At 40.1% G+C, this 22,303-nt stretch overlaps 1 protein-coding gene across 1 annotated transcript in view; it reads right to left on the bottom strand.

The window, feature by feature from the left end:
- The window catches only part of URB1 (URB1 ribosome biogenesis factor), a 68,478-nt gene that overhangs the window by 21,080 nt on the left and 25,095 nt on the right, over nt 1-22,303 (bottom strand). Inside the window, exons 13-26 of the mRNA XM_085297839.1 lie at nt 21,936-22,109; nt 21,142-21,289; nt 19,220-19,342; nt 16,027-16,139; nt 14,765-14,884; nt 10,846-10,962; nt 10,051-10,189; nt 8,794-8,964; nt 7,358-7,554; nt 6,496-6,720; nt 5,774-5,953; nt 3,694-4,546; nt 1,453-1,654; nt 1,064-1,241 (exon numbers count right to left, since the gene is read on the bottom strand). Coding sequence (XP_085153965.1) covers nt 1,064-1,241; nt 1,453-1,654; nt 3,694-4,546; nt 5,774-5,953; nt 6,496-6,720; nt 7,358-7,554; nt 8,794-8,964; nt 10,051-10,189; nt 10,846-10,962; nt 14,765-14,884; nt 16,027-16,139; nt 19,220-19,342; nt 21,142-21,289; nt 21,936-22,109 — 2,940 coding nt within the window. The remainder of the gene's footprint in view (nt 1-1,063; nt 1,242-1,452; nt 1,655-3,693; nt 4,547-5,773; nt 5,954-6,495; nt 6,721-7,357; nt 7,555-8,793; nt 8,965-10,050; nt 10,190-10,845; nt 10,963-14,764; nt 14,885-16,026; nt 16,140-19,219; nt 19,343-21,141; nt 21,290-21,935; nt 22,110-22,303) is intronic.

Genomic DNA, 22,303 nt, shown 5'->3' with positions numbered 1-22,303 from the left:
TGAAAAAAAAAAAAAAAAAAAAAAACTACAACAGTCCTGAATCCTGATGCAGAGGCAACTGCAAGTTGGAATTAAAGCAGGAATTAAAGGAGCAAATGGGCTCATGCAATTAAAAAGCAAGTCGTTCTCTAGGAACCAAAAAACCTCCAGAATTTTGAAACTTTTCATACTACCATACAGTGAAAGGAATGAACTGTTTGCAAGTCAGAGACTGCTACTCAGATACCAGGCAGTTTTCCATGTACCTGCAGTGCGCTTCAGCTAATCGACATCTGCATGTAGAATACAGACATGGTACCAGGCGAGCTGGATGTACACGTTCTTTACAAAAACCGGTCTTCCTTGGAATGCTTTAGGTCACAGTAAACAACACTTTGTTTTAAGAAGGATGACAGCTGCACATGCYAGAACTCCCAATAATAGCAGGTGCTAACCTAGTCAGGTCTGCAGATGCAATTCAGATTAACACTAGGAGATGGCCCCTCAGCTCTTGCAAGACTCTACTCCTACACAATCTGTCAGGTCCTTTGAGGGAGTGTCAGCAGGAGCCAGCAAGAGGTCAAAGGTGTTCACTGCCAGCAGTCTTTCATTTTAGGWCTTATGACACCTTAAGACCTACCTGTCTTAACCAACTTACAACTCCCTCCCGCCCCACCCCCACAAAAACCTAAACAAACAAAAACTGGGGTGCAGAGGGAACAATCAGGTACATCAGTCAACRGATTTCTGCCATTAACTTCAGAGCGCATGATAGGTGAGCCTTTTCAGAAGTCTGCTTCCTCCCCTAATCCATCAACACCTCAAACTGTGATTTTCAAAGGCAATTGTTATCATAAAGCCATTCTCAAAAACAGCTCAAAACTGCTTCTTATAAGAGACTTCCAAGGTTAATTCTGTAAAAGTAATTAAAAGCCAAAGAAGCCATTATATGTAAAAAAAAAACAAAAAAAAAAAAAAAACACACTCCAACCTGTATTTACACAGGATACAAATATAAAAATAAAACAGCAAATATTTCTCAGAGATACAGTTGTGAATGCTGGCAACAAAGATGAAGTCTCACCAACAATTCTTCTAGCTTCAACAGCATGGACTGCTCTGCTTCTTGCTTGCTCTCATCTTTACTGCTGCTGTACATGACAATTAATCCCTTCATGCAGGCTGACAACAGGCATCTCCTCCAAGAATGAAGCTCTTCAGAGTTTTCAAGCACTCTAGATATGGCATCTGCCACAGTCCAACTGCAGAAAGTTTTTGTTGATGTTAAAACATGCTTTTCATATCCTAAAGCTGTTTTGCTGCCAAGCTTAAAGTGACAGAATCTTAAAAGAAGGTATTACTATTTCAAGGTATCTGTATGCATGCATATTTATCTCAATTCTTTATGGGACAGATTGTTTCTTCTATTTATGTCAAATTCTGATGCAGAACRTGGTAACTAGATTTGCCTACCTCTCATGATTTTCTGCTTTCTCAAGAGCAGCAGGAAGCTGGTCAATAAGATTTCGCAGCCATTTGCTTTCTGAAGATGGCARCAACTTTGAAAGAACCTGCAGCTTCACTGTGATCTCATTTGATGTTTCTGTGGCTAGAGCTATGCTGGAAAGCTCTTTCCACAGAGCTTTTCTCAAAACAGGTATAACACCTGAGACAACTGTTAGGAGAGAGCAGGAGACAGATTTCACCATCAACCATTAAGCAAAACATATATAATTACAAAAATCCCAAACCACCTCGTCTCATCAAGCCCCAGGTTACTTAGGTTCTAGGAAATTATATTGAATAGTTGCTAATTTGCTACCCAGAAAAGCACACTGTATTGCTACATAACACCACTAGAAAGTGTTTAGCATTTATACCTGACACCAGCTTGCCACGCAGTTGAAGTGATTCGACAAGGACAAACAACGTGGACCTTTGAAAGAGGGACAGCTTCCTGGTAAGAAGCCCTGCCCTTGCCTATCAGGAAGGATGAAATCCTTATCGACCCTGGACTCAGAGGAACTTCCCTCACAACAAACAACTAAGAGGTATCTGACAAATCAAGTCAGTTAGCAAAAAACCAGCAGTTTAATCTTCTAGTGTTAAAGCTTGAAACCACTGGTACGAATTAGGTGCTGGAGAAAAGTTTAGTTCCCTGCCAATCCTCTCCTTTCTTGTGTGTTGATGAGATCTCTTCACTACTTGGATTCCTCCTAGACAGAGCTTGCCTTTCCCACCAAGAGCTACAGTGTGTCTGTTTCTGTTGCTATTCATATTTCTATGTAAGAAGAGAAATGAAACCAAAGTGATTCCGTTCAGCTGAATCCTAGCTCCTAGCTTGGCTGGCAGAAAATTTAACAGYCTTGTCAATTTAAAGCTGCTGTTGGTTTGGAGAGTTTTTGGACTATATGATAGTTTAGGACTATATGCTAGTTTAGGAAGGCATTACTGTAGCAAGTAATATTTGGAGATTTATTTTAGAAGAAAGTTTAGGGCTCTTACACTTGTAAGAGTTAAAGATGGCAGTCTGCAAAACCAGGTGGCTACAGCATTCCACTCACCACAAAGTATTCTATCTACGCCTGAGAAATAAAGTTTCTACCTTCTATACTAAACTGAATAGTTAAGTATGAGGACAGATTTTTAGATGTGTTAAGTATTAAATAAGGGCTTAAAAAATGAGAGAGAGAACTGGGCAACAGCAACCAGCACAGCGCTTCACTTCAGTGAAGTCTTGTAGCAGCCAAACTTCAACGCAGTCTTATAATTTTTATGCTGCAGAGACACTTAAAAATAGTCATTAGAAGTCATACAGTGAACTTTTATCTGTGCACTTATTGCAAAGATGGAGCCAAGATTTTAAGGCCAGAAGAACTTAAATGGAGAATATGGCCTAACCTCTGACAACAGAAACAGCATTTCACACACTGGCTCATTTCTCACTCAACCACTGGATAAGAGGGAAGTAGAAATAACCTGATCATTGAACCACATTAAAAAGTAACAATTACAAAAATTGGTAAGAGGGTCAAGGAGAATAAGAATTTTTTGGCTCGACTGTAGTCTACYGGAGCAGAAAGCTGCTAACTTAAGAGCCTAAGGCTGTAGGTCATGTTACCACTGTAGTAACATCTTAAATGCTACTTCTAAAGTCTAGCAGAAAACACCTGTTTTCAATTTGGTTACAATTGGTATTTACAGGACAGGTAGAAAATACATATACATGTAACAGCAGCATACAGCACCATGCAGAAGTACTGAAAAATCAGTTAGTTCATATTTACAATTCATTTCACTAACATTCCAACAAATAGATTAAAAAAATTGTTTAACACCTTCTAGTTTCTCCTCCTTGACTCACATGGGCATACAACAGATTTTTAGACAACAGAATCACACRTCTTATAATTTTAAGAAGCAGAGAAATTCAGCACTTTTATAAAATAGAAAAATATTTATGATTGTAGAGTATTGTGTTTAGCATTGTAGATTTACAAAATATCTGAACATCTAAAACATCATATGACCTCAAATCTATTATTATCTCTTAAGGTTTAGCCTAGTGATGAATTTAAGATAGYAGGCCAGTAACACTCCATGGCACACTTTGCTAGGTAAGTCATTTTACCTGAAGCACAGTAGCAAAAATACTTCTTAAAAAATCCTTCTAAATAGTATTTAATCATTAATATGGATCAGTTGTTGCTTTACCTGTGGAAGGTCGGGTGAAATCATACTGTTCTCTGTATTGCAAATATACATTCACAAGTGGAAGAAAGCTCTCCATGTTTTTCCTGAGGTACTTTTCAGTGGCACAGTTTAGACACCACAGCTCAAACTGCAGCAGGTGAGTCCTACAGTGTTTTATCAGCATGGCCACAATGGCAAGGGAGGTTTCTGACCCCTGGGTAAGGCAGTGAGCATGCACCTCTACATTGACTGCATGCGTGAATACTGGCTCTCTTTGGAGAACCTCAAGGAAGACTTTCTCCAAATCTTTGCTGGATGAGGCTGACATCAATATTCCCAAAGCTTTAATGTACTCTGTGGACAGCAGTGGTTCTCTTCGAGGCTGCCTTTGGTAGCTCTCTGTGAAGAGCTGTACCAAAATCTGTCCGTAGAAGCTCAACTGTTTCCCTTTTTTAGCAGATTTTTCAGATTTCTGAGTAGTCAAGCTTGTCTCTGGAAGTCGCAGCATAGTTAAAGTGATCTCTTTCAGCTGAGCTGCAGGCATGTACACATGCAACTCCTGCAGAGCCTCCAGTTGGTGAGACCTCTTGGGAGAGGCCTGATTTCTTTCTTTYCCCACTGTCTGTAGCTCCTTCAAGATACTTTTTGTGATAGCTTCAAAATATTTTGATAATATATGTATGTGATCCATGCTATGCAACATTGGGGCACCCATTTTCAGCAGCTGGAGCACACCAGAATTGAGGTGAGCTGACAGGAGCTTCACAGTCACAGGGTTTAAACTGTGCTGAGGAAGAGAATGTTGTTCTAAAGCCAAGAACCAGCTCTCCAAAGTAGGATGTTTGAAAATCAACATGAGCATATCTTCTAGTGTCTGTAACAAATAGTTTTAACAGTATTACTGAATRGGTAATTATAGTTTAGAAGAAATCATTCATTTGCCCATATTCCACGTTTATTACAATTCCTGGCCATGAAATTGTCTATTAACTGGTCAGAGAATTAAATTATTAATAAATTACATGCATATAATTGCAGTTATTCCAACATTTATGATGTGGGAGGTATGCCTTCATTCTGTTACAGAAAATCTTTCACACTTTAACGAACATTAAGCATCATCTCATAATTATTCCTTGGAATGTAAGTCACATTGATAGATTCCTGGAAAAACCCAAACCATTTTCTCCTTTTGTTCATTCATAGGAGCAGAAACCAAACAGCAAAATGACTGAGGCACAGTTCTGCTGGGATGCCAGCTCCAAGTCACATTCCCTCACAACACTGCAGTATGCATTATAGTCATACGACAGGACTATAAGCATTTAMCACATGTCTAAGCCCATTTCCAGAGAAAAACTGTACGTTCTGAGATTCATCAATACAGTTCCATTCTAATCTTCACAAACTCATAGAACAGAAGAAAAAAGGGTAAAGATCCACTTCTCCAAGTACATTATTTTGGATAATCAGGCTTTTTACRGGGTTTGGGAAACAGTTTTTTCTCCAAAAGTGAATGACCTCTGGTATGGCCTGTCTTGACTGTATCACAGCTCAGGGATGAGACTGTGCATGCTGCAGCTTGGTCAAATCTCCATGGAGTAGTTTCATAATTGCTAGACCACACACTCAGAATTCATGGGTCCTCCTCTCCTAGACAGCATCTCTCTGCATAAACCTGTCTACATTCAATAGACCTCTGAAATATACAGTGTATAACCTTTCATCTTCCCAGTCCTTCCAATACCTCAGCAAAACCTTTAGCAATGCTTCTACAAAGCAGAAAAATTCTGTCATGCCTGTACTGTGAAGGGGCTTGAACAAATTCACTGCAATCCCTGAAATTCTCTGCTAGTTCCTCTGTTTTCTGTCACACTCTACTGTGTTTCAGTGAGAACAGCCAGCTTCATGCTTTGGTGATTGGCTTAAAAAAAAAAAGAAAAAAAAAAGTATAATTTGTGCTCAGAAATCATTCGTCTCTAAAACTGTTTGCTCTAGTAAATGCTTCAGCAAAACTCACATGTATTTTCCCTAGAGAATAAATCAAATCAAAGCTTACTAACACATGAGATTCTGGCCTGTATATCAAGGGATTTTGTACCTTGTCATTTGAAGACTCCATTGTAATCAGAGCTTCCACATCCATAAAAAGATCTGATTCAGTCTGAACCTCTTCTTGTTTCAGTCGATTATCCAACTCCACCTGATTACCCTGGCACAACAAGCTGCTCAGCAGGTCCACATAGAGATGAAGAAGGCGTGGACCACAAGTTTTACTAAGCTGTGAAAACACAGACACCTTGGAAGTTGAGAAAATGAGGGGGACAGAAAGCTAATTATGCAACAGTCACAGGAACTAATTAAGAGCTTCCTAGAATATAACCTTTCTGGGAGAAAGAACCCATCTTTACAGTATAAATCTGATTTTAAGAAAAGTCTCAAGATGTCAAACAAACATTTACAGATTTTTATGCATGTTCATCTACAGTGTGACTTCTTGTATAACACCAGCTCTCCAGAAAGGCTTCTTATGGAGACTCAAAAGCTGGATTAATATCTAGAGTTTATTTGCACTACATATCATGCACAGATTAGTAAAGGCAACCCACAGAAAATAGATCAAAGACACTTCAACAGTCAGAAGGACAGATATCCGTTTACAAATCAGGTGGAGTTTTGCAGGTGCTCTATTGCCTAAGTGAAAGCCAAGTATGTGAAAAAGCAGAAGAACAGGATCCTTAAGCTTTAATAGACAAGTCACTTGTACTTGCTGCATTAAAATAAAACAAAAAGCCCACAAAGTCATCAAAAGATTGCTCTTACACTGCCAAAGTTCTCCACTGTGGATTTCAGGTACAGCAACACGTGCTTTACTCCTAGCAAAAGCTGTTCACGTGGGAGCTGGGAAGCCAAGTCTCTCAATTTTGCCTGGATGTCATTTTCCAATAAGGTGTTGCTTCCTCTCTCATAAGCTTTCTTCAGTGAAGTGGTAAATAAAGAATCCAGGACCACAACAGGTTCTTCGCATACCTCTTTGCATTGTTTAAACTGTTTAAAATAGAAAAAAAAATCAGAAAAAAATAAGYTTAAGAATATTAAAGAGCTAAATATTCAAAAGCTTTTGCAGCCACCAATGTTATAAAGCAAGTTCTGTCTTGGATACACATGCAAAATCCTAGATTGACGTTCATTTCCACTCCAGGAGCACATGTGTGCAAGCCCACAACCACAGAGGTAGTCAAAGATATTCCATAGGGAATCTGTGCATGGTCACTGCCTCATTAACACAAAAGCACAGCAACCCCAGCACAGGTTGCCCAGGCATTTCCAAACCACACCTAGGAGAACTCCAAACAACATATACTAGGCTCCTCTGGCTAGAGGAAAGGTGCAGCACCCCTACATCATGCCCCATTGTGCCTAATATGGAACAACGAGGGTGCTGTTGTTTGGGTGATGGCCTAGGATCCTTGAGTCCTGATTTCACTTCYGATCACACATATTTCTTGTGTCATTAAAGAAAAGGTCTTTGGCAAATTCATGTCCCCTACTGTGATCATGAAGCAACAAAGATTTAGCCTAATCTAAATGTACTTTCTGACAGAAATGCAACCTTTATTCACAGTTTTTAATAGTTTTTAATAGTTCCAACTCAAGCATTCAAGTGACTTCAAGCATTCCATACCACAGGTTCCCGAGCTTGCTGAGGTATCCAGAGGTTATAGTATCGGTTAAACTGGTAGAGCTGAGGATACTTAGAAACTTTCAGGGACTGTAGATCCTTATCATAGAGCTGGAATATCAAGCAGAGAGCGAGGGGATCTCTCTGAGAGTGCAGGAGGTCAGTGAAAACAGCAACAAGATATTCTACTACATGTGCTCCTAGAAAAGCAAAAYCAAAAATTAAACTTCTGTTGATAGAAGAAATCTGCATAAGCACATGCACTAAGACCACTCTCTCTCCTTAATGCCTTGGCAAGTGTTTAAATATCACTAATTTTAGAACTATTGACATGGATTAAAAAGCATGTGACAAGGTAGACAAATGCCCCTAAGTCCCTGAAATGTCTGGAAAAAAAAAATCCCTACAGCAGTTCTTGGTGAAGAATCATCCCACTGCAGAATATATGCTAGGTTGGCCTCTTCCTTCAAAACAGGTATAAAACTAACTCTGCCTTAACTTATGTTGTTATGTGTTATGCTGTATTCGTCTGTATTTTGACCAACAGAGACCCCAGCCCAGCAGCATGAAAGAGCTAATCTGCTCTGATCTGCTAACACACTGGTTAAATATGAGGGATTTGCCTTTCAAAACATTGAAAAAGGTCTGCCTCAGGAGCTACTCAACAGCCAAATATACACAGGACTTGGAGAGAAGCTCCAGGGTTGGCAAAGCAGAGAGAATCCTGCTCTGAGGCCAGCAGCTGTCCTTGTGACCCTTCACTCCACTAGATCCTTTTCTGAAGCCAGAGCTTGGCAACATTTATCTCTGAACTTATCTCTGAAGTGGAAATTTTCTTTGCAAAACTCATCTGCTTCCTACATATTCAACATTTCAACCCTCTCTCCCTACTAACTGATCTCAACAGGAGAGCAGCCTATTGTTTACTAAGCACAGCTGTTAAAACCTCCTCATGATCTGTATATTTCATGCTTAAACAATTTTATTGAAGTACAACTGCCAGCAGGCTGAAGCTGTCCATACTGCCTCTGCACTGGTCCTCAGCCCCTCTGTGTGTGCTCTGAGTGGTTCCTTGCCTCATCTGGGATCTTTTTCCTTCTCCACTTCCCTGCATCTTGATGAAGAAATGTGGGCTCTCCTGTTCTGACCTGGGCAAATTTGCTTTCCCAGCAAGTTCCCCAGAGTCAAGTGGCACTTGTAGGGAGCCCTCACTTTCATCTCTCTTCCTGCTTCAGAAACCACAAGAGAGCTTCTCTAGGGTCAGAAGAAAAGGGCACAGGTATCTCAAACTTTAATGATTCTCTTTGGCAGAAACACTCTGAATCCAGGCCTCGCCCTGCTTGAATGGGAGAGTGTAAAATGTCCTGAAGAGCTCACTAGCTAAGTGTGATCCAACTTCCATCCTCAAGGATGATATAGTGAAGAACAAACATCTGTACCTGTTTCATTTTCAGTCTGAAGCAACAATTTATTCCTGGCTTCTAATGCAGCAGGGACAACAGCACTAAATGGAAATGTTTGGATAACAGTGTCTTCATTTAAAGTGAACCCGATTTCCTCATCTAAGCCATCGCTGCCCTCAACTAGGACATCCACCATATCCAGGACATCTATTAAGTGGAAAAAAAAAATGTAAGTAGAGGGTTCAGACAAACTAGAAACCAAGGAGGGTAGAATGCAACATTTGAGGAATATGAAGCAGCTTCTGAATCTCCAAAGCAGAAAGAGGGCAAAAGACATGTTAGTCTAGCTCCTAAATGCAACTGTAAGATCAACTGCTCTTACACTGTGCTCATCTTTAAGGTCTGGCTTTCAAAACTGCTGTCCAACTGATGGAAGTGAGCGAAAATGCATATCACCTACTGCTATCACGATGGCATCAGGTAAGGACCTTAAGAGCATAATGCTCACAGGAAATACATATGAGGAACTAGGAATGAAGCAGCTACTTCTCCATAAAAAGAACTGCCTGAGCAATCCTTGAACTTCCCAGCTCTGTATGGCTAGAGAACCAAATCTTAGTCCTGAAGGAGTCAAAATTAGCTTTAACCTATGAACAAGTTACCATGTATATCATGGCTGGCATTAAGTCCCTTAATAGAGTCAACCCAAGGCCACTTACCCATCTGGTACTGAGTGGTAAGCTACCTCAGTTATCTTACATTTAGGTAATTCAAAATGCTATGCATGGACTGTTACACCAAAACAGCTAGCACATGATTAAGTTGTCCAGATGTCCACATCCACAATATGATGACTTTGCCTGCAGTAGGGCTGGGCCTTTTCCCAGTCCCTGAAAACAGGAGGAACAAAATCCCAGTTGCCTGCTTGGKAAAAAAGGGTTCCCTGGGCACTCCAGCCCTTTGCTCATAGATGCAAGGGGATGAACAGCTCCAGGCAGAAGACAATGCAACAGATTTCACTTTAGTTAGAAACTGATGATGCAGGACCCTGAAGAGAGATCTAGAACACCACTAAAACAGCATATCTGCATCAGAAATTACTTTCTGGGGCAACGAGATCACTTTGCAATTCAGACTTTGGTTCCAATACCAAACACAGTTAGAAGCCTGAATCCTACCAGTATTTATATAAGCAGGATTTCTATGGTTACAGCTGGCAGTTTACCCGATTAGGGCCAGAAGATTTAGCATGAAGCCTTGAAATTCTCTACTACTGTGGGAATTTCCACATACCATCAATGTGAGAGATGGGGATGCTGACATTATCGGAGTCTTGTTTAAACATATTAACCTGGAGCATACTGGCCTCCTGAACAAGGTCTGCTGCTTTATCTGTRTATGGATAGGGATTCGTCACCAGTTTCAGCAGAATCTGTTAACAAAGGTYGAGAGATAAACATAAGTGCCTAGCTTATGAGGTACACAGAAACCACATCTGGTTAAAAAAGACCCTGGGCTGAAAGTGGTCGAAATTTGGGAAAATTTTTAAGGACAAATCATCATTCCTATCAAATAGGTATGTGCCTACAGATATTGCTGTAGATGAGATATTGGACCTGATCAAGAAAGAAACACTCATTGCAATTTCACACCAAAGTGCTACCACAGAGTCCCCTGAGAATCACAATCAAAAGGAAGCACTGGGCTTTAATTCTGAAAAGTAAACAGGACATGTCAACTTTTCTTTAAAAGACTGCAATTTACTTAAGTCTGATAATTTTGTCTGATACTATCACATAAAGAAAAGAGCAGATATGTAAGAGCTACCCTCCATCACTTTGCCCTAATGTCAACAGTGCTGTAATAAAAATTCATCACTCTGGATTTAATTTTCCCCCAAATCATTTCACCCTCCTCCCACCCAGGACAACAGTGATGTCAGCTCTGTGCGAAGAACAACAATCACTGCCTTTCTCAGGATTCATTCAGTGCTCTTTGAAAGGTTTCTCAACAACAGCAACAAAATAATTAGTTTCCATTAATGCTATTCTTGACATTGTTTATCCAGCTAATTCRAACAGTTGTTACCCTTTCCAAAAATTGAATCACTGCTTCCTTTCTGTCTTCTTTTGTATTATCCAAGTGTTCCAGCCAAAYTGAAAGTTCCTTCCATGTATACTCAAACACTCCGCTGTCATGTAAAACCTGTCCAGAAAAGCAAAGGGAAAGAGGAGAGGTAAAACACAAATCCTCTTGTATAGCAACTTCAATGCTTTATTCTTCTTAGAAAGGAGGAACAGATTAATGAAAAGAAATACCTGCCATTCGCATCTTCCTCCATTCAAGAGCACTTGTTCCCACCCACCAAGGCCACTCTAAACACGTAACAGAATCTCAAGCCAAACACAAGCCTTTAAAACCATTGTAAGACACTTAAAAACAAAAACTAGCCTCCCAAGACTACACTAATTGGTTTCAGCCTAACAAGGATCAAGGCTCGTATCTTCATCACAATCCTTGTACTTACCACCCTCTCAGCAAGAGATGAAAGGTGAGGTATGAGCATGTTACAGGTGGTGAACGAAACCTCCTGAGCTCTGCCAGACATAACACTGGCTTTGTAGAAGGGCAAAAAGCAGTGCTAGCAGGCTTGGGGCAAAAAAGGGCAAGGGTTTAAGAACGATGCAAGTAAGAGGCAAAACATGGCTTACTCTCTCACAACTGGAAGCAACTTTTTTTCTGCTCCTGTCTTCTCAGAGCCTGCCCTCCTCTCACCTGATATTTGCAGCACAAACCAAATACAGCTCCAGCTGGTTCCCATCCTCACACTAATTGTGTGGATGTGATGGATCCAACATGCAGCCACACAAGTATGCTGCCAACAGCTATTCACCTGAACGGATACCAAGCACATTAATGATCTCCCTGTGAACTTTTATTCACATGCATTTGGAATTATGTGACTTCTATGAGCATCCAGGACACAAGTACTGGGCCTAAGCATGTGCTAGGGTCAACATGTATTGGATTTGGAGATTGCTGTGCCCTTTGCTACTTCATTGCTCAGAGTCCAGGGGTGCAGAGGAAGAGATTYAGCTGTGGCACAGTGCCACAGCCAGGGGCTAATCCATCTTACTGGTCACAGCCTGCAAGAGCCCTACTTCATACAGCTACACTGGAGCTAGGCTCCCTGCTCCCGCCATTGGCATGTGACCTGACACACCAGATGTGCTCCCTGCAACAGGGCCTATTACAATATTGTCTCACATACTGGAAAGAAGATTCTCCCAAAGGCATTGACCACTGTCAGAGCTAGAATAAAACACTAGAAGGACTTTTGGTCCAATCAAGTATAGTCATTCGGTCATCAGCAGTCAGTCAGCACAAACTCAAGTTTGAGTCCTGACACAGAACACTCCTTCCACATTAATAAATCTTATTCTTATAATTTCAGTGAAATAGGCTATACTACTTTCAGAGGGTTGTACTTCTTCATGACCACACAATGCCATTACAGCAACAAAAAGAAAGGAAAAAATGCTAAACCCTCAAAAACAGTTGGTAAAGGATTTTTTAATACTACTGATAAAATAAAAAGGAAAATCACTGCTGAATTAAATCAAACCAAGGTTACTTTTGCTTAAGAGAGTAAGGCATACAGGTAGACAGACAAATAAATAGTAGGTTCTGACCACAGCAAGATTCAGGGAGAAACACAGACACACTCGGGAACAGCGTGGGTAGGGGATGGACGTAATTATACCACCATGAAGTAATAAGCACTAACACATTTATAAATTTTTGCCCACATTCATCMTATCTAAATTCAGGCTCTTAACTGAGGCATCTAAATTAGGAACTTGGTGAMCCCATACTCCCTCTCTGAGAGAGAGAGAAAGGAGGAATTGCCATCCAAAGGGTGATCCAATTGACAGATGATTTGAACTGCACACCTTTGTAGAACTACCTACCCTTACTCTTATCAACAGAAGAAACCTTTACTAGCTTCCTAAATCTGGCACATAAGTTAAATGCCTGAAGTTACATGGGATCAATCTATGTCTGTTTCTCCCCACACCCAAAATACAGAAATTTAGCACTGTTCATTTCATGAAAATTTACTCTGTGTACACCACCAGCAGGTATAAAAATAACACCTCTGCCTACAAGAATCTAACAGGACAATTCATTTAACAAAAAAAAGAGAGGATTCATTTTAAATAATTAACTATTTTTGGCAGAGTCTCAAAATAGAAATATACTTGCAGCTCTCATGAAAATAGACAGGAACAGAGTATGAAATCTGAAAAAAGGTCTTTCAACTATATGGCGTTGTGTTGAAAAACAAGCAAAACACACTCATTAACTTCTATTCTTAGCAGCCTTTCTGAACTAACTTAACTGCCTAACTTCACGGCTTCTGTCTCCTTTTCAGAGAAAATGTAATGGACTGAAAGTAAAAGACAAAATAAGAATGAGTCAAACAGCCCACGTCGCCACTCAGSAAAAGAATCCAAATACACTGGAAAAACTACACTAGGTGGGTTTTGATTGAGATATTCATTACTGCAAGACAAAGCCACCCTGCCTTTGTCAAAGGCTGCAAGTTTCAGATGGGAGCTTTGCCAATGGAAGCTGCTAAAAACAGTCCCAGCAGAAAACCCACAGGGCTCCAAATGCTGCCTGACACTAAATCCATGCTCTATGTAAGCTCCGTGGGTGCAAGTTCGGTAATCCCCTGACATTAGGGCTGCACAGCATTTTGTTTCACATCCCTCTAGTAGAGAAGTGATGGTACTTCCTAAATATGAGTGACCTGATCCAAAGCACTACAAACCATTGAAAAAGACAAAACTCCAGCTCTACAATGGAACATGATTCCTACATCTCACTTCTATGTAAGTACCTTCACTGAGAGGGAGACAAAATTCAAGTGAAGACTTTGGGTTGGAGGCACACTTTAACTGCTGCAGGGACATCAATCATATTCTAATAACCTCATTCCCCAGCAGTGGAGGGCCACTATGTAGGAAGAGAACCATCACATTATTTCTGGCACAAGCCTAGAAATAGACCTCCTCTGAGAAAAGCAGTCACTCTCTATTCTCCAAAACACATCCTAGTGCCAGGGATTAAGTGCAACTAAAACCTAATCCAATCACTGTAACTTTGGTTTCATGGACTGGGCATTACAACTGCATCCCATGGTTGAACTGCATGCAGAAATTCATATGTTCATGTTACTACAAGGCTTTGAACAAAGTCACCCTGGTTCCTGCTGGGTCAGGTTGCTTAGAAGCTTGTAGGACAGCTTTTGGGGGTTGTTTTTGTTTTGTTTTTAATATAGGTCTCTATCCACATTTAAATATCTAAGAAGTGCCCCATTTTAAATAGATATTGAAGCCTCCTACTCCTCTCATGAGATTTGCAATTGATTAGCATTTCTGAAAAGATAAATAGCTCTTATTTAAATGCACAGAAGGGGATTTTAATTGATTTTTAAGACAAGGGTACTTCCTGTTTCAGAGTTAAGATTGTAATCAAACTGTACTATTTTGCAGGAGCAGATCAAACTAGCTATGTATGAAGTTTCAGGAAGGAAAAAGCAACAAAGTACACATTACACATCAGGATTTTAAAAAAGTCAAAATTAATCTTTGCTTGATCAATATCAACACAAACTACAGCCATTTATTACTGCATCACAACATTTAATTGACCCTAAGAAACAGACAATCATTAAAAAGATATTTTCCTCATTSTTCCTTTTCATCAACTGTTGCAGAAAATTGACAGTATTCAGTTGACAGAGTATTTAGCTAATAGGTAGGTAGTTTACAGCAATTTCCAACAACAGTCACAGAAAATGGGAAAAAAGGCTTTGCTGGCCACACAGCTTCCTTTCCTAAGATGCAAGGAATCTGCCCTAACAGAAATCTTTAGACTCCTGAAATTTTAAGAGAATGGAATATAGTGAACATCCTAGTATTTCAGATCAAAAGCTTACCTTGATGATCAGTTTTTTGGTTGATATTTTCAGATGAGAACGGTTACTTGTAACAAACATTTTCATCAGCAAGTAGAATACCGATTTTTCACCAGACACCTTCTCTGTCTCAGAGACATCCTAAAAGGACAATATATTAAAATTCCCCTGGAAGAGTAACACTGCACAATACTACGTTGCATTGACACAGATTCATAACTGAAGTAGATTGTTTTATAAACCTATCCCAAAATATCATGACTGGAAATGAGTTGCATGATTTATACTACTTTTGCATTCACTGAGCCAGTAAGATGAATGCAATAGCTTTCGCAAAGTGGAAGAAGTGAGGAATAGAAGAAATAGCAACTAACCTGAGCATGCAAGATAAAGCCACCTCCCTTTACCATCATCCATTCTATCTTATAGATCTGTTTTCTTGTATTTCTTTGAGAGACTGAATTTGATCCCCAAGGAACAGGAAAACACTGCAAGTCACAGGGTCACAGGGATGCTGAACACTTTCCAAACATTAAATGACGATCTTTATTCATTTCCTCTGCTTTTCTCTGTGACGTGCATTTGATACCTAACAAGCCTAATTCTCAATAACACTGCTAGATTTGGCTTTTACCTCTTCTGTTAAAAGCCGTGTATACTAAAAAAGGCAAAGCCACAAGAATATACTTCAGTAGTTCTCAATTTTCCTACATGGCTGATGGGACGGACAGAAAACCTCCTGCTAGGCAAGATCATTGTCGCAAACCCACAGGTCCCTCTGCTTTCCCCCAAAGCTATGCCACTTCTTTCTCCAGACAGGCTCTCTACAGCTTTCYTTTACAGATTTGTAGTAAAGAAGAAAGGAGGAGCCCTGAAAGTTTACAGTAACTAGAGAGAGAAGAGACATCCTTAAGAAATATCAGATTCTTCACTGAGAATGGATGGAAATACTCCCCCTGTTCCCTTGATTTGTAATCTCAAGCTTTCCAACCAAACAGAAATCAGCAAGTTCTCACTCTTGCCCCTCTCCAAGGACAGGAGCAGCTGAAGGGACTTTTCCCAGCCCTCTTCAGGGCAGACAAAAAATTCTTTCCTCGTGTAAAAACTTCTCTGTTCAGAAAGGATTCTTCACTAACGTTAAGGCTACAATTCCTACTGGCATTAAAAAAAGGTCTCCTGCTGAAGCATACAGATTGGGACTAGCTTGAAATTATTCAGTGCCAGATGTAAAGATCTGAGGACAACAGGTCAAAGAAACATAAACTTGCCTTGAAGACTCTTACCTGCACTCTGAACCACGCAAATTTATTTGCGGGCAGTTCCAAGGCCACCTTCAGTATATGGTACTGCAGAACAGGAGGGATCTCCTCTCGGAGGCCCTTTTCAGTGACGATACCTGAGGTTTGAAAGCAATATAATCAACGCTGATATTTCTTCCCAAGATTTTCAGGAACACAAACTATATAAGGTTTCAAAACATCAGTATGAGACAATGAGGCAATTCACAGACTTTCAAGCCACATGATCCCCGACTACTACTGATTTTAGATGAGCTAGGGCTGCAACCCAGCCCTCAGCAGAAAGAGCATAACACCTGCCCCTGTCACCAGCTATCAGTGGTGCACAGGAATACAAGAGTCTTCCACCAACTTCAGCAACCCTGAAAACCTGTCCACTACAGGAAGTGAAGAAGATAGAATAAAACTTTAGAATTTAATCCAATGATAAATGTTAATACTTACACTATTACAAAATCTGTTACAGGCAACAGAACCTCTTACACCTTTTTCCACATCATTTTTACCATCTGTTTACAATGACTGCCATTGCATAGCCTCAGAATTAACCACCTTACATACAGGTCACAGAGCCATGCAGAGACCTTCTCAGTGTGCTCCAAAAAAATTAACCTGCCCGCACTTCAACTGCAGTCTGAGAACAACTGTATAAAACTTTGGTGTTAGTGTGCTTTTTGTACTCAGTATAGTATCTTCATGGTCCACATTAGAGACAGAAGAGTGAATTTAAATAAGGTAGCATCACTCCAAAGTTTAATCAACAGTAAGATCAAACAATAAAATTGTACCAGCTGTTTAAACACACATTGCTACAAGGTAGAAAAACATACTGCCTTTGGAGTGCATGTTCTGATCAGTGGAAGGAATGACAGAACTCTAAGTGGCACCTGAAAGAAGATTTCCTACCTTACACCTTCATATTCTACAATATCTCATTTCATCAMAATTAATATCCAGGCTTGCTTTATTAAGTTTTTGAGAGAATGACACTTTCTTTTCTATCCTATTCCACTTCACTATTTCATACTGTAACAAAACATACCATCAAAAGACTTCCATCTCATGAAGAGATGTCCTGCCTTTTGTCCATTTTGGGGGGAAAAAAAACAAAGAAAACAGATCAATACCAGAAATAATAGGATAAACAGGGTATGTGATTTTGTGAGTCACCAAATATACAGGTCAACTAAATATGCTTTGACAGAGGGAGAAAAAAAAATTCATGCATGAAATTGTTTATTCAGAGTTTTTTCGTTTAAAAACTCTTTTTCCCCTAACAGACTTTAATTAAGGCAATTACATAACTCCCATTCTTATGCATACAAGACCTGTCTAGAACACAGACATCTGTTCTAGTTTGGTGGCCTACAGGCTCTGCTGGCCCATGGACAGCAACACTGACCAAACAACATTTTACTCTCTCCTCCAGTCTCAATTTTAAATGGTTGTATTTGCTGTAGCCAAAAGCAGTACTGGAAGATCTTGTCTACAACCCATAAATTGCGGCTCATCATCCTTACTGCATTAAATGGGTACAGAATGTCTCTATTTACTTTAGCTATACAAAAAGGAATCCCCCCAGTGAACATAACATCAGTGACAAAAATATAGCAACACTGCTAATGAGCTTCCTGATACAGATTTTCCTCAGGAGGTAATACCATGCTGAATACTGCTCTTCTCCCTATATATTACAAAAGTCATGATAAAAGTAAAATGGAAAAATTACTTAAATGTTAAGATTTTTCCAGAGGAGACTGGTGAATTTGTATATTTGTACGTGATTCTCCCCCCTCCTCAAACCTTCTATGAACTATCCAAAAAAAAAAAAAAAGTATCATTTGTAGCTAAGAAAAGTTTGCAAAGTTTGACCTAGATGAAGGGACAGTACGCACCCTCAGTAAATTTGCTAATTATACAAAACTGACACCAGAGGACTGTGCTGCCTTTCACAAGGAACTCAACAGGCTGGAGAGAGAGGCAGAGAGGGATCTCATGAGGTTCAGTAAAGGCAAGCGCAGAGTCCTGCACCTCAGAGGAATAACCCCATGCACCCACGCAGTACAGGCTGGGGGCTGATGTGCTGCAAAGCAGCTCTGTGGAGAAGGACCTGTGGATTCTGGTGGGCAAGCCAACCAATGTGCCCAAGACCACCAATGGTATCCTGAGGTGCATTAGGAAGAGTGTTGCCAGCAGGTCGAGGGAGGTGATCCTGCCYCTCTACTCAGCCCTGGGGAGGKCTCATCTCGAGTACTGTGTCCAGTTCTGGGCTCCCCAGGACAAGAGAGACATGGAGCTACTGCAGAGAGTCCAGTGTAGGGCTACGAAGATGATCAGAGGGCTGGAGCACCTGCCCTATGAGGAAAGGCTGCGAGAGCTGGGGCTGTTTAGCCTGGAAAAGAGAGGGCTGAGGGGAGATCATATCAGTATGTATAAATATCTGAAGGGAGGGTGTTAAGAGGATGGGGCCAGACTCTTCTCAGTGGTGTCCAGAGACAGGACGAGAGGCAACAGGCACAAACTGAAACACAGGAAGTTCTGTCTAAATATGAGGAAAAAAATCTTTACTGCAAGGGTGACTGAGCACTGGAACAGGTTGCCCAGAGAGCTTGTGGAGTCTCCACACTTGGTGATGTTCAAATGTCATCTGGACAGGGTGTCCTGGGCAACATGCTCTTAGTGACCTTGCTTGAGCAAGTGTGAGTGGACTAAATGATATTCCCAGATGTCTTCCAACCTCAACTATTCTGTGATTTTGTGAAATAACTTCCTTATAATGGATTACTGACATAGGCCTACAGGAATTTTGGACCCATATTCTCATTAAGAATTGGATATATGTCTTCCTCAGAAGCATTAGAATTAAAATCCCATAGAGGAAAATATTTTGCAAGAATATCACCACACACCAAAAGGAAGACTGCAATGCAACCTTCGTCTTGCAACAAGAGTGAGCATCACAGAACAGCTATGGAATTTGAGAGGAGAGAGTGCCAGAGCAATGCACAAACAGCAATAATAAATGGCAATCCAATGAARAAACTAAAATAAGTTACTTTTCAAAAACTGTTCTTTCTCTATCTATGCAGTAAATAAATAGTGGTAGTAAACGTTCTGCTGGGGACTTTGCAAATAGTTAGTAAAAGCAGTGAAGATAATAGAAATACCCATAACATACCTTTAAGCAGTTTGCTAAAATCAAAGTTGCTCCGCGCTACTAAGTGGGGCACAACCTTCTGATAAAGGCATATGACCTGAAGTAGTGCAGCTTTCAGAAAGAGTGTTTCGGCATCATCTGAACCTAAGCAAAAAAAAAAAAAAAAAAAAAAGTGTTGACATACCTAGTTTCTCCTTCCTTTATACCAAGAAAGCACAGTGCAGCATCTACATTATCCAACATGAGAATTATTGACTACATTTCCAATAGACTTGCCTCTGAACTGATCAGTTATCTTCCTGACTAACAAAATAATGGGAAGAAAAAAATCATTACAGAATTCCCAGTTTCCTACCCTAGTATTACTGTCTGAATACTTTCAAAACTAAATCATCTTACTCGATGCTTAAATTGGCAGTTGCCRTTTTAAATTTGATTGTAAAGTGCTCACATATATAAAGATAACTTCAATATTTTGATACCCATTAGAAGAATCCAATCAGTCCCACTGCYGTTCAATTTAAGGTTGAACAACAGAAAAAAAGTAAGAGAAAGGATATGGTCAGGATGCTGGCTTTGGAAGACTGTATTTTTAGCCAATGCCAGGTAGGTTTGACTGTGGGAAGTACAAAAGACGGTACACTAACATATTACTAATTTATCAGATAAGTTAAAAGTTTTTTTCTTTCTCTTCCCATAATTAATACTTTCTAAATGTGAACTCCTGGGAGGAGGAAGCCAACAAAAATCTGTATGAGAGAAATGCCATCCCTAGCTAAGGCAGCCACTTATTTCTAAGGAAAAGCCATTTCAGCAGCCAAATACTCTTTTAGTTTATGACGTGAGGACACATAAAAGCCACTTGTTATCCAGTCTCTAATGAAAGGAAACAAAATAAGTGAAGGATAGCCAATTTTTTTTACACCTATTTTTTTCCTGCTAACTGGGTCTGCCTCAGGGAGCCATGAAAAACTGGATGGATGCCATGCATAAACTTTGTCACTCTTTGCCAGTCTCAGCTTCCATTAAAAAAACCTCTCTAGATGTCATACTGCAAACAAACCTGTAAAAGGTGAGCTGAGGGCAACTGATACAGTATTATCACCCCCAGCGTGCAGAGAAACTATAGTAGTAGTTTTTTAAGAGATGAACTACTTAATTGGTCTCAGCAGGCACCCTACCAATTAAGATCCCTTAGGATGTCAGTGTTGACAGCTTATTTTGCTGCATGAAGCCATACACAGAAGGACACATGCTCATGATCCCTCTGCTCCAGGATGTCCCAGGGTGGAGTGTGCCCTGTGAAGGGCATGATGCTTGTTTTAAGATTATCTTCAGTCAATAAGTAAAACATTGCAGCCTGCTAGCTAAGCTATGGAGAGTGCTAACAGTTCCAGCTCCCTGCAAGGGGACTATGAAGGCATGTCCTTTGGGAGGGGCACTGTTTAATTTTTGTGAAAGTACAGCTGARCTCTTCACTCCACACCTCTCCTCCTCTTCCAACAACTGCACATTTCCGCCYCTGTGCTACAGCAACACAAGCAGTTGGGTAACCACAGTAGCTAACAGGCTCACAAAATGATCTCATGGAAAATCTTGACTGAGAGGGAAGAAAAAACTTCAAAGGAAGAAAAAAACAAAACTCAGTTATTTTTCAGACAGGTCAGTTTCCCTGCCCGTTTTATCGTGTGGCTGCAAAATGCTTGTACTAGCATATGAGCAGCAGGGTCAGCAGAAAAGTCAGACCACATAACTTCTTAGTAGCAATGCCAGCTTATTTGCCAATTCTCACTGCCCAAAGAACAGAACAAAGCAAAGCTGAATATAAATGCTAGGAGTGATATCTGAGCTCTGCTGAAATTAACTACCTAACATGGGGAGGACAATTTCACAACACTCATCCACACAAAGTAAGAAGGGATAACTCCACCTGTTTTGCCTACCATGTGGTTCAGCAACTTCTGCTAATTCAGTCACTGCCTTCACAGTGGTAGTGCTTTCCTTTTTCTCCTCTTGTCCATCATGATGTTCTCTCTCTTGCTTCAGAAGCGACTGCCAGACAGCTACTATATTGTTCATGTCTGGTAAAAGCTAAAGGCAAAAAGAGTAAATCAAAACAAATCTCCTGTGCTAAAGAAAGCCAATCTGCTTCAACAAATCAATGATAGGATTTGCTGCTCTTCAGAAAGTTTGCAATTGATCTTGGAAGCAATCTGAAAAAGATCTGAAATCAAGTAGTTTAATTCAGATCTGTAGAACATAAATACTGGAAAAGAGAATTCTATTGAAAAAGTTACCTGCTAAATATTTAAACTTACTTTTTTTTTTTTTTTCCCTCCCATCTTCACAGTAAATTTTGAGTCCAGGTTCTAGCTTGCCTAGTAGCTTATAGATCTGGATGAACTCTGCTAGCTACAGTTTACCTAAGAGGAGAATTTCCTCCWGAAGCTACTCTTGGAATTTAATAGTTACATTTGCAGCACAATAGCTGTCAATGTTACAAGTTTGTCCGATAACAAAATGTCATTAGCATTTCCATTGACTATCTTCATTAGACAATGTGATCTACTACCACAACAGTTGTTAACATCTTATAAGTCCCCTATCCCTTTCAAATGGCACTTCATCTACTGGTGGTTCCCAAGCTGCAAACAACTGGGCAGAAAGTGCAGCACAGGTGTMGTTATCTGCCAGATAATGACTCAGTCTATGTCCTGACTCTCTTTTTACTTCATACCTTGCTGATGGCTTCTCTGTAGAGTTGTACGAATTCCTGCATCATTGACAACGTGTAGATTTCTGACTTTTGCCAAATTTCTTCATTCAAACARTACTCAATATTCTTCAAGGCTCTTCTCAGAACTGTTGATATAAGGGACAGGATGCTGTGCTTCACTACTTTGCTGGGTAACTAAGAGAGGTAAGTAAAATTAATGACGCTTCAGTGCTTCTTCTTATGATTTATACACAATCCATATGCTGAACATATATTAAAATTCACAAATAAGTTATTTACTTCCTAAAGCTTGGCTTGCAGGAAAAGAATCTGCAGGTTTGTGATTTCCAGCCCAAAMTACTGGAAGAACAGGTCTGTGACTGGCTCTT

The sequence above is a fragment of the Rhea americana genome, unplaced genomic scaffold (assembly GCF_003343005.1).
Source record: "Rhea americana isolate MKP2758 unplaced genomic scaffold, rheAme1 scaffold_130, whole genome shotgun sequence".
NCBI lineage: Eukaryota > Metazoa > Chordata > Aves > Rheiformes > Rheidae > Rhea > Rhea americana.
The sequence above is the reverse complement of the archived record's forward strand: the minus strand, read 5'-3'. Positions and strand labels throughout refer to the sequence as shown.